Genomic DNA, 14,560 nt, shown 5'->3' on the forward strand with positions numbered 1-14,560 from the left:
GGGGGCTGGTGCTGACTTGTTGCGGCTGTGGAGAGGGCAGGTCTACTTGCTTTTTCAAAATCAGCTAGTTTGCTAATGGCTTCAAAGTATTGCCGGTGTGTCCCTCCCCGTCATAGAATAAGAGGGTCCCAGTGGCATGTGGTGTGACTAGCCCTATGTTAAGTTAGTGCAGAAGCATGTAAAGTACAGGGAGCTCCTCAACAGAAGTCTGACACAATAATGAAACCTTATCGAGACTTTAATTCGTAGTTACAACTTGGTTATAAGTAGTTAACAGTTCACGGATTTAGTGTGCGCTTGTTTGCGACCGTTTACATTCTTGTGATTGTACGTGCACAAGAAATAAGAGCGAGAAGGAAAGGGAAATTCTGTCTTGTCTCCGACATGGTGATGATTGCCGCTTGTCTGGGTGGACTGTGGGAACTGAATTGCCCTTCTGAGATAAAGTTGTCTGAATCTGAAATTCACCGTGTGTGTGACCAATCGATTTCCACTATTGGGTGTCAGATCAGAAAACGCAGAATATATCAGCCCAGTAAACACGCACCTTTCGCCTGTCGGCCGTGCGTAACAGCTTTAACAGACAGCTGACGTTTTCAACTTACCCCCTTCGACACTACACGACCCCCCTGCGACTGAATAGGACATCCGTCGCGTCCTGAGTGGATCGGAGCAACCGTGTTCCGACCCGGAGCCATAGTCCGACGAGCCGCGGCGCAGCCTGCCGGTCAGCAGGGGCTCCGTCTCCATGCAGGAAATCTCCAAACCGCCGGGGGCGTTAATGTACTACCTTCTTCAAAACTGAAAGTCGGAAGAAAAAACAAAACGCCGACTGCAGGGAGATAATCGTTAAATATCGGTTACGATCGGGATCGTATGCCCGACTAAAACAGACTTACGCTTAAGTTTTAAAACTGACCGACAACTTACTGTAGTTTCGACCAGCTCAACACTCGAGGGAGGGGGACTTTGGGGAAGCGGCTGTCCTCTACTCCTCCCTCCCCTCTGTCCTGAAGTATCGCTTTACAATGACTTTACACGACACACCGCTGAAAGCGCCTAATTTAACAACCAAAAAAAGAAGAGCAACTCCGCATATACGTCACGTCGGTGCGTTCGCCACAAGGCTGCCTGAGGTCGACAGCCCATGAGTCACAGCTAGATGAGCTACGTTTTCACCTGAGGCGTTGAGCTGGTGCTTTTAGAGCTACTCCCGCCAAATAAAAAACATACTGGACAGCGGATTGCTGTTTGTTTAGACCAAAAGCATGATTTTCATCGAAGTGGAACACGTCTCATTGTTATTAGATATAGCTGGCAGACACCAATTTTTACAGGCAAAAAAAAAACGTTAACTGAACAAGATGCAGTGCCCAGATTAAACATGTTTAATCGTTATCAAACAAAACACCAATAATCTTGGCAAAGTTTTATATATATATCGCAACACGGATACAGGAAAAAAGATTTTAATGCATAGCAGTACAGGCCTGTTTCGCGTGTCTCGCACTCATCAGCTGCTAATGTTTTTTTCACAAAGAATCATACAGTTACATTGCCCAGTGTGTGTGTGTGTATATATATAAAATTGACAGGGTTGATCCTTTGGGGATGCAGCACTTAGTTCCATTATGTAAAGTTCCTGAGAATCCTTTAGGAGCACTGGATCCTTGCAACCTTCGTCCGAACCACAAGGAGCTCTAGTCACAGTCCAGGCTTCTCCAGGGACGTCGGTGGACACTTTTAAAGTCTTGGGATTTTATTGATGGTGGTCGTTTCCTGCCTCCATCTGAGACATCTTTAGAAAAATAAAAGTTTCAAGTCCATAATGAAACAATGTTCAATTTTAGCCATAAACAATCTGGACTGTTCCTGCCGCGCTGGCCAAATACAGCCATCATTTCTGCACACAAAAATTATTTCCTTGAGAATAGATTGATGATACCATTACATTCTCATATGAAAACGTACTGTAAATCAACGTGGCTATAGGGAAGAATTATTTTTACCTATTTGACCTTCTAAACTTGTATAATTAAGGAAAAGATGACCATCCTATTTTATGTTGACAATTCATACAAGTACACCAGATAAGTTTTTTGTGGGGTCTTTAGCTATTTTTTTTTTACCTTTGTTGGACAGTGAAGGGCAGACAGGAAATGAGAGAGAGAAGTATGACATGTAACAAAAGTCGCTGGCTGGCATCAAACCGGTGACAGTTGCGACCATGTGGCATAACCATTCAGCTACAGAGGTGCCTCGTTTTTTTTTATAATTGCATGTTTAATTCATTTATTGCTTTTTAGTAACAATTTTACTCTTATAAACAGGACATACCAATACATGAAAATTTGATCTCAATTTGTCCTCGTGTTCAAGTTTAAAATTTGATCAACAGGCAAATTCATAATATTCAGCTATGGCCTCCCTAGAAATCACAATGCTACCAGGTGAATTCCTTCCTACTTCATTGTCGATGCATCTGAACTGCCAGGTCCATCGGGTGTTGTAGAGAAAAGGTCGAAGGTCAAAACGGTTGTCATCAGGGCTGTAATTCACAGCGTGGTAGGACGGCGTCACTGTCGTCATCTTATGGCGGTTCACGGAGTACATCCGGAAGAAATGCTTCACCTTCGAGGCCACCTAAAAGTTAAAGTACAAAATGTAACTGAAATGTGCATTTCCTGAAGAAAATGTGGAGGCAAGGTGGTTAACTAGAAGGTTGAGATTACAAGCATTTGCTTTGGTGGCGGTTGCTAGGGCAAAAGTAGGTGGTTTTAGGCGCATAGCAACCACAGGTGATCCCGTAATAGCCAAGATAAAGCCCACAGAGACCCATGAACGGCCAACAATCCATTGTAAGGCTTCGGCCCTTCTACCATGAAGACATTTAAATAATTAAAAATAAAAGTAAAAAAAACATTGAATACATCCATCTAAAATAACTGAACACTAACATTTGTTATGGACTGGGACTAGTTGGGAGTCCCCACGTTTCTGAAGAGAAAAATAAAGACAGTGACATCGGCCTGCTAACTTTCAGCTAGCCCACTAAATGAATACAAATCGTGGATTAAACCGAGACGTCAATGTAAACATGCTACTTAAAATGTGACTTCTCAGATATACAGTGCTGCTTGAAAGTTTGTGAACCCTCCAGACATGGTCACTGTTTTTGTAAAAAACATTAAAATAAGCTTATTACACATACATCCAAATCCCAATTTGTAAAGCACACCTTCCAAATAATGGACACACACACAAAAAGAGATATATTTTCATCATTTAATTCAACAAAGGTAGTTTATTTCACAAAAACTGAAAATTTAACATGTGCAAAAGTATGTGAACCCTTGTATTAGTAGCTTGTGGCTCCTCCTTTTGCAGCCATTACTTCAACCAAACGTCTTCTGTAACCACTAAGCAGTCTCTCGCATCTGCTTATGGGGCTTTTTGCCCACTCCTCCTTGCAGAACTCAGCCAGTTGAGAGAGGTTGGAGGGACATCTGGTATGTACCAACTTCTTCAGGTCTCGCCACAACATTTCAATTGGATTAAGATCCGGACTTTGACTGGGCCTATCCAGAGTACGAATCCTCTTTCTCTGAAGCCATTCCTTTGTAGTTTTGCTGGAATGCTTTGGGTAATTGTCTTGTTGCATAATCCATTTTCGTCCCAGCTTCAACTCCCTGACTGATGGCAGGAGATTCTGGTCAAGAATTTGTTGATATGGCGGAGAATTCATGGTTCCTTGGATAATATGGAGTCGTCCAGAAGCAGAAAAGCAGCCCCAGACCTTCACACTTCCACCACCATGCTTCACTGTTGGGAGGAGGTTCTTTTCTTCATATGCAGTGTTGGCTGTTCTCCAAACATGTTGGTTTTGATTGTGACCAAATAATTCTATTTTGGACTCGTCTCTTCAGAGAATGGACTTCCAGAAGGTCTCTGGCAAAGTTGAAACGGGCAGCTTTGTTCTTTTTTGAGAGCAGAGGCTTCCTTCTAGCAACCCTCCCATGAATGTCATGGTGATTCAATTGTTGTCTGATTGAAGACGCATGCATATTTGTCCCAGATGCTACCAGAGAGGTGTGCAACTCTCTAGAGGTGATGTGTGGGTTGGCCTTTACCTGATTTATTATTTTTCTGGTGCTTCTGGGTGATAGTTTTGATGGGCGTCCACTTCTAGGCAGAGTTGCTGTCATGTTGAAGGCCCTCCATTTGTAAATTATTTGTCTTACAGTGGATGGATGGAGCTGGAATCTTTTGGAGATGGTCTTATAGCCCTCCCCAGACTGATGGGCTATCACTACCCTCTTCTTCATGTCCTCGGATATCTCCTTTGCTCTCGGCATTGTTGATTTGTATGGGACCACAGTGGTTTGGTTGGTTTCCTCTCTCTTTTAATTAGTGCAGGCCAAACCCTTTCTCAAGGATGTCTCATTTCATTGGTCTGCTTAAATGATTAATTAAGCACCCAAATGTGTTTCACCCGAGTCTGTTACCTGCTTGACTTAACCAATGCAGCTGGGGGTTCACTTACTTTTGCACATACACTAATTCCATGTTTCATGTAGTTTTTGGGCTACTTAAACAAGTCCCACTAAACAAGTACATGCAACTGATAAACATACTATATCTGACATTTCATACATAAAAACTGGTGATGATAAAATAAGAAAATCATGGTAAAACAACAGAAAAATCTAAACTGCTCAAGGGGTTCACATACTTTCAAGCAGCACTGTATCTAGAAGATTTAATATAAATCCAGACTTGTCCTCAGAACATCTATTTTGAAAATTCTCCAGATTTGTATTTCCAAGAAGTACGCTAAATCAATTAGAAAAACGATATTTTAAAAATTCTTTGTTCTAGGGCAAGCTCTCTTCAAAAGCCAAAATTCACGTCTGATATAATAGGACAGAAATATCTTTAAAATGGACTAGAATTACTTCATATTATGTGCTAGAAATATGGGCGAAGTGCCAAGAATAACCATTTTCCTGAATCTTAAACAATATGACAATCCATCAAGTTACTGGTTCACAACCTATCTAGAAAGGATTAAAATTCTTGATTTTTCTATTTTTTTTTACAAACAACCTGATTTGTACTATGAACAGATGAAAATGTCTACTATTTGACTGATGTGTTCATTCAAAGTCCCTGATATTACCCCTCAACCCCTTGTCTGCGTCAGTGTCATGCAGGGCTCAAGACCGCAGACAGCCCACCTGGCTGTCTGTCAAGAGAGCCGACTGACCTGCATGGGAGAAAGTGTCTCCTTCCAGATGTGGATGAGTTTACAGAACATACTGTAGGGGCCACACTTGGAGATCTTCCTAAGCTGACCGATGACTGACAGCTCCGAGTAAGTCATCCCCATGTCGGCCTACAGAGAGGGGTGGAATGGGCAGGAATCAAGTGGGTACAAAAGTAGGTGAGAAAGCTCATGGGTGGATGGAGAGAGGGCTACAGAGTAAGGAGACAGAAAAACGGGTATTCTTAAAAATTGTTCTATATTACATCTTGTTTTTCCATTAATCTTTAATATTTTGTTACTTCCTTTTATTAGCCCTATTATCTACTCTTCAGTTGCTATGTTGTTGCTGTTTTTATTACACTATTTCTTACTTTTACTGTAAAGCACTTTATAATAAAAACACTTCCAGTCATATTAGGAAACAGGCATTACCAAAAATATATTTTCAAAAACTAGTTTAATAAAAATAGATCCTGTATTGCAAGAAAATGGCCTATTTTTTCCAACATACAACACATAGCTAAGACGGCCACAGATGCTCACTACACTGGCCGTAGCTTGTTATGAACAGGAAGTCTGAAATCCAGCTAGCTGTGAATGGAGCCAGTCTAAAAAATGCCAAACATATTTCTAACTTCCATAAAAATGTGGCATTTTAGATTTAATTCAGCATATCAAACATCAAGTATAATTGTTGTCAGGTTTGGGTAGTAACAGAATACAGAGATGAAGTACTTCTATTCAGCCCCAGTTACATTCCGATGCACCAATATTCAGATAACAGTTAATATATTTTGAGGGGAATACTTTAATCCTATTCAGTGTCAGCATTACGGGTGGGACTATATATTCATGTTTATTTGGTGGGCAATCACTACCTCACATGAAAATTGAAAACTAAATTGAAGGAAATTGTCTTTTAAAGGCAGGCTAGGCTGCAGTCTGCAACTCGACAACAAAACACATGGAAAATGCCTAATTTGCAGCAATAGATTTATGATATGTACTGTAGTTCACATAATGTGTCTGCGTGGTTCCAGTATGTAAATTTGTGCTTCTCTGTCATAGCCTATTTCTCCTTCATGCAACATAATAATGATGATGATGAAAACAAGGTGAGGTCAATTGAAAAGCCCCCCCCCCCCATGAAACTTAAAGTCCTGCCCCGGTACCGACCCTGCTCCTATTAAAAGTAAAGTTAACCAAGAGATTTTTTGAGCTCGTTTGATATGCAAGTCTTTCCTTTAAGCTGAATGCCTTTAGTTGATTTCATTTTGCACGAATTTTTAACTCATTATGGAAAATATTACAGGATTGTTTGCAATTGAATGGTTACTTGTAAAGCATGAAATTACCTCATCAGTCTGTGACACCTGTCCATCAATCAGGGGCTCCAGTTCAGCTGTGGGTGGGGCAGCCAGAATGCTACAGGAGACACCAAGACAACCGATGTCAAATACAGGATGCTACCATAACAATTTGCATGTTATGACAATGTTTCTTGCCTATTCAAATTAAGAGGCCCTGCTGATGAAAATGTCCAAAACGGCATCCGGGTAGCGTGGCAGTCTGTTCCGTTGCCTCCCAACATGGGGATAACTAGTTCAAATCCCCGTGTTACCTCCGGCTTGGTCAAGCGTCCCTACAGATGGCTTATTTGCAGTCACGTGATTCTGATGACGCGCGAGACTCAGATGGAAGGGCAGGAAGTGAAAAGCAGAATGGAGAAGATGGAGCTAGTTTAGACGATATTATGCGAGAGCGGTATAAACAGAAAGTTAGATATGTTGGACATGATCCTTGTGTTATGAAGAGTGATTTTTTTTTTTTTGACGAAGTGGTCACTGCACACACGCGCGTTATCCGACTCCGCTCCTCCCGACCGCAGACGACGATTCGCAAGCCATTTTTCCGGCATTTTCGGTCAATTTCTTGCATACCCCCCCCTCATTAACAACAACTTTTGGTACTCAATAAAAACTCCTTGTGGTTTCTCAGTTAATGACGGCAAACAGGCATTTCTAAAGTTTGCGATAGTGGCTCCTATGTAGAAAATCACTTCTCGCCCTCCATCTTTAGTTCGTGACGTCATATGCAAACAACCTATTGGCCGTGTCTGCGGGTGGGAAGCCGGATGTGGGTTTGTGTCCTGGTCGCTGAACTAGCGGCGCCTCTGGTTGGTCAGGGCACCTGTTCCGGGGGGGGACAAGCGTGATCCGCCCATGTGCTACATCACCCTGGCGAAACTCCTCACTGTCAGGTGAAAAGAAGCAGCTGGTGACTCCTCATGTATCAGAGGAGGCATGTGGCAGTCTGTAGCCCTGCCCTGATTGGCAGAATGGGTGGAGCAGCGACTGGGATTGCTCAGAAGAGTGGGGGTAATTGGCCAGATACAATTGGGGAGAAAAAGGGAGGGGAAAAAAAAGGAATGTCCAAAACAAAACACAGTACAGTCAAACTTTGAACCAAAACACATCAAAGAAAAGGCTGGAAATAATTTCTACATATAATTATGTCTGCAATAATTAAATGCATTTTGCTTAATTTCTTAAACGAGTGCTTTGGCTGCTACTGTCTTTTTTTGTCCTTCCACATTCCTAACAAAACAATAAAAAAAAATCTCTGGAGAAACTGGAAAAATACTTAATTTCATGCTTTTCAAAAAATTCTGCAATTGAATTTCTGGTTCAGTCTTCCCGTTGATTGCAATGATGATCGCTCCTCCCACTTCATAAAATAATAATTTGAACACTATTGGTGTGGCATAGAACAAGACAACAACATTGATTTACCAATTTAATATCTCTCTGTAAGCAATAGCAACTCCTGACATTACCTTCTGAGTGAGGTGAGCTGGAAGTGCTCCACACAGTAGAGCAGGAAGCTCTTGAGGTCTGTTTTACTGATCCCTCCTATTGGGTTGATATCTGCACTGGAGCAGTCATACTTGGTGAAGTAACCTGTCAGGCTTCAGCAAGCCAAAAATGAAGGGGGAGTGTTTTGAAAAATAATGGTATGAACTTATGCATTTATAGATTCGATTGTTTGAGGGAAAAGAATAGTTACAACCACTTTTGAGGAAATTATCGCTTGAGTGTTGTAAATGAAATTCCTCAAAATGGCTTCGTTTTCTCAAACACAACGGCAAACATTTTTGGTGACTGACCACTTTTTATCCTCCAGTCACATAAATAAAGCCCGTCCATTCAGCTACCAGAGGACAGATTACATCATTATTGTACTGTGCCTGTTTTGGAAGTATATGAACAAATGTCTAACTGATAAATGACCTAAGTGAACAGTGTTCATTTTCTTTCAATGTAGGACTTTGCATTCTACCTTTAAATACTACTAATACTAAGCTCGTCTGTCTCTTCTAACAGATGGGCTTGTTCACTTCTACAGTACCTCTCATCTACATTGGCTGAGCCCAGTACCAACAGACCCCCTGGCCTCCCCTGGGTCCACAGGCTCAGTTGGGCAAATAAGTAGGCCAAGACCATCCTGATGCGGGCCTATAAGGACATACAGTGACACAAACATGTAATGCACATACACAACACACCAACATAATTCGCATCAAAAAAGAATGCAGTAACATTTCCTTGTTCCAGTAAAAAATGACAAGAGCTGAAATGAAGTTACATGAGCATACACACACAAACTGTTACTGAATTGTCTTTGTGAAGACCGTGGCATAACTGTGTGAACTTGTTTGCCAACTGTGAAAGATATGACATTACAAGAGAAAATTGAAACAGAGCATGAAAATGTAAGAAAGAAAGGCACAGACAACAGTTCCTGACAGCACAATAGTCAATAGGTGGTCTTGACAGTTTTCACACATCTGTTAACATGTTATCTCTATGCATCCCTATTTAGTTAATGTAATGGAGGACAGCTCCCCTTCTGGTCAGGTTATGCATGTGCAGTGTATTGCCCCTTCTAGGCGGGAGTCTCTTGTCATGCGCAGTTGTGGTGGTGCTCATGCTGAGAGCAAGTTGCTGGTCGCTTGGTATCGTGAAGAAATGGAGTGAATAAAGTCGGTTTCACTGAATAAACGTCGTGTTTATTCAGAACAAGTTTAGTAGTCAACATTGGTAGCAGAGGATGGTTAGCAGAAAATGGCTTCTGCTAGCTACAAAGTTCCACCGAAGTTCGATGAGTTCCGACCGTACGAGAGTTGGAAAAATGAAGTTGCTATGTGGAAGCTCGTTACTGAGCTGGATAAGAAGAAACAGGCCCTTGCTGTCGTCCTGGGGCTTGAAGGAAGGGCAAGGGATATCGCCATGGAAATACCCGCTGCAGACTTGAATACAGATGGGGGTATGGACGTTTTAATTGCAAAACTAGATGGAATGTTTCTCAAAGAAGAGAGAGACCGCGCTTACGATGCTTATTCGTATTTTGACTGTATCAAGAAGGACAGTTCTGTGTCCATGGCGGACTATGTGATTGACTTTGAGCAGCGATACCAATAGAATGAAAAAGTATGATATGACTCTTCCCGATGCCGTATTGGCTTTTAAACTTTGGGATACGGCTTGTCTAGACGAGAGGAGTAGGCAAATGGCGCTGACAGCGTGTACGGATCTAACGTTTGCGGCAATGAAGTCCGCGCTCAGGAGGATTTTTGGAGGGAAAATACAAGTCGACGCGACTAATGGCATACAAGTAAAAGATGAAGTGTTCTACACAGAGCAGCGCTCGCGAGGAAGATTTAAACGAACAAGTAACGTTGTGCAGCAAGCTGGACAAGAGTCACAGACAACACAGGTTGGACAACAAAAGCCACCGTTACAAGGTACTAACCCACTGGATAGGTTCAGTAGGCGATCAAAATGTGCTGTATGTCAGAGCACGTTCCATTGGGCCAAGGACTGTCCCCACAAGAATAGCGAGCAAGTAAAGCTAACTGAAGAGCCAGCAAAAGTAGAGGACACATTGTTTACCAAAGCCTCGCTGTCTGAATCAGCATCAGAGATCTTTCTGACTGAGTCGTTAGGGACAGCTATCATTGATACTGCATGTACCCGCACAGTATGCGGAGAAAAGTGGTTGGAAAATTTTGTCGCAGACCTCAGTCGAAGCCAAGTGAACCAGATAGCGCAAAGTGAAATTCCAAGCAGCAGACCATTTCGCTTTGGAGATGGGAATATAGTACATTCCTCCAAAATACTGAAACTGCCTGCAAAAATAGGACAGACAAAATGTCAAGTGGAAACTGAAGTAGTTAAAGCTGATATCCCACTGCTTCTGAGTAAGACTTCACTGAAAAGGGCAGGGACCATTTTGGGTATGGAGAATGATAGTGCTGTGATGTTCAATCAAAATATCCGTCTTGAATTAACCAGCTCGGGACAATATTGTATAGATATCAGAGACAAGAGCACAGAAACAAAGCCAATAGAAACTGAAGCACTGACGGCTCCAGAGAACAGCCTGAATGAAGATGAGGTCCTCACAGTCACAGAAAATATGACCGCAAATGAGAAACACAAAGTTCTTCTGAAATTGCATAAACAGTTCGGTCACGCCTCCGCCGAGAGGCTACAGGGGCTCATCCATAGCTCTGGAAATAAAGACACAGAGTGTGACACGATTTTGCAGCACATAGTACAGGACTGTGACATTTGCCAGAGATACAGCAAGACGAAGCCAAAGCCTGCTGTGGGCTTGCCTCTTGCTTCAACGTTTAATGAAACGGTGGCAGTAGATTTGCATGAGTTGGAACCAGGGGTATGGTACCTCCACATCATTGATCAATTCACAAGGTTCAGCGCAGGAAGCATTGTAAGTCCTCAGAGATCGTCAAGTCATTTCTTCATACATGGATAGGAATCCACAGCGCCCCCCAGAGGCTCTACAGCGATAACGGAGGAGAATTCAATAATGCAGAGTTCCGTGATATGGCTGAGAACTTTAACATTGAGACGAAAACAACAGCGGGATACAGTCCCTGGAGCAACGGACTACTGGAGAGGCATAATCAGACCCTCACCGACATCATTCTGAAGGTCAGGCGAGAAAGTGGCTGTGACTGGGAAACGGCCCTGGACTGGGCTCTTATGGCTAAGAACAGTATGCATAATGTGCACGGCTACAGTCCACGTCAACTTGTGTATGGTTTGAATCCTAACCTTCCTTCTGTATTGGTTGATAAACCACCCGCACTAGAGGGTACTACTATGAGTGCTAGAGTAGGAGAGCACATTTCGGCCCTACATGCTGCTAGAAAAGCATTCACTGAAGCAGAGTGCTCAGAAAGGATAAGACGAGCACTACGTAAACAGCTCAGAGCTACAGATGAAAAATATGACATGGGTGACAAGGTGTATTACAAATGAGCTGAATGTAATGAGTGGAAAGGACCAGGAATTGTTATTGGTCAGGATGGAGCTGTTGTTTTTGTAAGGCATGGTGGAATCTTAGTGCGAGTACATCACTCTAGACTTTCCAAGGTGAACACAAGGGTTAACGAAGAACAAATGGTACAAAATGAAAATGATGCTGAAACAGTAAATGATGAACAAGGTATAAACAATGTAGCTGATGATTTAGCCAGTGAACAAAATAGAGAATGAGTTACCTGAAAGTAATGTTGCACAAACTGAAATGGCCCATAAGCCTAATGCACATGATAATCCTGTCCCCTCTGCAGGTATGAGTTTAAAAACAGGACAGACTGTAACATATATGAACAGAGGTGACAATACTCTACTTAGAGCAAGAGTCTTGGGGAGAGCAGGCAAAGCTACAGGGAAATATAAAACATGGTATAACATGCAACATCTAGAGAATAATGGAAGTGATGGGCAAAATGTATCAGTTGATATCTCAGAAGTTGATAATCTCCACATAGAAACAGACAGAGAAGCTGATGTACTTATAACGAAAGACATCTCATTTGATGCAGCTAAACAGGAAGAAATAAAGAACTGGCACAATAATAATGTCTTCGAGGTAGTTAAAGATGCAGGTCAGAAATGTATCTCTACTAGATGGGTTTGTAGTCTTAGAGAAACACCTAAGGGTATTGTGCCTAAAGCACGACTGGTTGCCAGAGGTTTTGAAGAGAAATATTCAAGAGCTACAAAAGGATTCCCCTACATGTGCTACTGATTCACTTAGACTTATGTTATCAGTGATATGTCAAAACCAGTGGGAAGTGCATTCTATGGACATCAAATCGGCATTTTTACAGGGTATGGAGCTATCCAGGGATATTTATATCCGCCCCCCTACAGAAGCAGGCTGTGAACATGTTGTATGGAAACTTAAGAAATGTGTTTATGGACTTACAGACGCATCACTATATTGGTACAACAAAGTGAAGGAAATCATGCAGACTACTGGTGGTAGAGTGTCTCAGGTGGATCCAGCAATATTTTATTGGTTGGATGAGCAATGTAAGGTCACTGGGGTGCTTGCATGTCATGTAGATGATTTTCTCTGGGCAGGCTCATCAAACGTAATCCCGCAACTGAAATCTGTGTTTAAGGTTGGTCGTGAGAAGCATGAAAAGTTTTCTTATGTAGGAATGGATTTTGTAACGGTAAACGGTGAGGTACAGGTACACCAACAAAGTTACATTGACAATCTGCAGCCTATACCCATTCAAGCAGGTCGGGCCACACAGAGAAGTGAGCCCCTTAATGACACTGAAAGAGAGCAGCTACGGTCAAAAATAGGACAAATCCTATGGGTTGCTAAACAAACAAGACCTGATGTTATCTTTGACTCGTGTTGTTTGGCTTCTAATATAAAAGGGGCAACAGTACAATCTATTCATGAGGCTAATAAGGTTATCCGTAAGCTTAAATCTGAAAAGGTAACACTCAGATTCCAACATCTGGGAAACACTGATGCTTTGAACTTGATAGTATTCAGTGATGCTTCGTTTGGGAACCTCCCTGATGGAGGTACACAGGGAGGTACTTTGATAACACTTATGGGAGAAAGAGGGAAGTTTTCCCCACTCAGCTGGCACTCTAAGAAAATCAGACGTGTGGTCCGCAGTACACTCGCAGGGGAAACTCTTGCTATGTCAGATGGAGTAGACAATGCAATGTTTCTGGCCACACTATTTTCTGAACTAACTACTGGCAATGCTGAACTGAATGCTCCCTCCGTGCTGTGTGTGACTGATAACCACTCTCTGTATGATGCTCTCAAGTCTACAAAGCAAGTCACAGAGAAAAGACTTAGGCTGGAAATCAGTAGCATTAAAGAACTCATACAAAGCAAGAAGATCGAGGTGCGTTGGTCAGACACGAAAACTCAACTCGCTGACTGTCTCACAAAGAAAGGAGCATCGGCTCTTGTGCTCTTAAAGGCACTCTGTGAAGGACAATGGGACCTGGGTTAAAAGGGTGTTGGATGGACAATTGATTTTGTTCTCAAATGTTTCCATGACATGTTGATTTCTCTGGAAATGTATGTTCCATAATTCACGATGTGAATTTCATTTTTTGTTTTCTGTTTATTTCTTTAAAAAAAGAGAATGAGACTGTTAACATGTTGTTATCCCTATTTAGTTAATGTAACGGAGGACAGCTCCCCTTCTGGTCAGGTTATGCATGTGCAGTGTATTGCCCCTTCTAGGCGGGAGTCTCTTGTCATGCGCAGTTGTGGTGGTGCTCATGCTGAGAGCAAGTTGCTGGTCGCTTGGTATCGTGAAGAAATGGAGTGAATAAACGTCGTGTTTATTCAGAACAAGTTTAGTAGTCAACACTATCTACATATTTTCCATTTTGCAGATGTCTCATTATTAGTCTAATTAACACTTCATTACAATGATGCATATTATGGTCCAAGTCATTTTATTCCATTACTTTTAAGTATGCAAAAACTCTCAAGTGCTTGGATTTTTTTCACACACGTTTTTATTTATTTATTTATTTCAGATTTTTCCCTTTTTCTCCCAATTTAGTGGCCAATCACTCCCTATTCTAGTTCAAACACCCACCCTCGTAACTGCATGCATTTGCAAACTGCATCTCTGCGGCTGGCAGTCTCGAAGGAGACGCCTCGCCACTTTCATGACAAGGCGACTCCAGGCCGAACCACTGCTTTTTCTGACACACCCAGAGACACATTCATGTGATGAACACAAGCCGACTCTGCCCCCCTCCCGAAGACAGTGTTGCCAATTATTGCTGCTTCATTGAATCCGGCCGTAGTCGGATCTGACGAGACCGGGGCACGAACCCCGGTCCCCAGTGGGCAACTGCATCGACACAAAGCCGATGCTTAGACCGCTACACCACTGCGGACCCTCACACATTCTTAATA

The 14,560-nt window shown here is 42.3% G+C and overlaps 2 protein-coding genes across 3 annotated transcripts in view; both read right to left on the minus strand.

The window, feature by feature from the left end:
* tpcn2 (two pore segment channel 2) overlaps positions 1–877 on the minus strand; it is a 52,370-nt gene extending 51,493 nt beyond the window's left edge. The window contains exon 1 of the mRNA XM_056278689.1: positions 606–877. Within this exon, the coding sequence (XP_056134664.1) occupies positions 606–750 (145 nt within the window). The 5' untranslated portion in view covers positions 751–877. The remainder of the gene's footprint in view (positions 1–605) is intronic.
* Positions 878–1,378: 501 nt separating this feature from the next.
* Positions 1,379–14,560, minus strand: part of nadsyn1 (NAD synthetase 1) — a 36,472-nt gene continuing 23,290 nt past the window's right edge. For both annotated transcript variants that reach the window (XM_056278846.1, XM_056278845.1), the window contains exons 16-21: positions 8,675–8,781; positions 8,103–8,234; positions 6,622–6,691; positions 5,267–5,395; positions 2,467–2,643; positions 1,379–1,798 (exon numbers count right to left, since the gene is read on the minus strand). In XM_056278846.1, coding sequence (XP_056134821.1) covers positions 1,760–1,798; positions 2,467–2,643; positions 5,267–5,395; positions 6,622–6,691; positions 8,103–8,234; positions 8,675–8,781 — 654 coding nt within the window. In that variant the 3' untranslated portion in view covers positions 1,379–1,759. The remainder of the gene's footprint in view (positions 1,799–2,466; positions 2,644–5,266; positions 5,396–6,621; positions 6,692–8,102; positions 8,235–8,674; positions 8,782–14,560) is intronic.

This window comes from Lampris incognitus, chromosome 4 (assembly GCF_029633865.1).
Source record: "Lampris incognitus isolate fLamInc1 chromosome 4, fLamInc1.hap2, whole genome shotgun sequence".
NCBI lineage: Eukaryota > Metazoa > Chordata > Actinopteri > Lampriformes > Lampridae > Lampris > Lampris incognitus.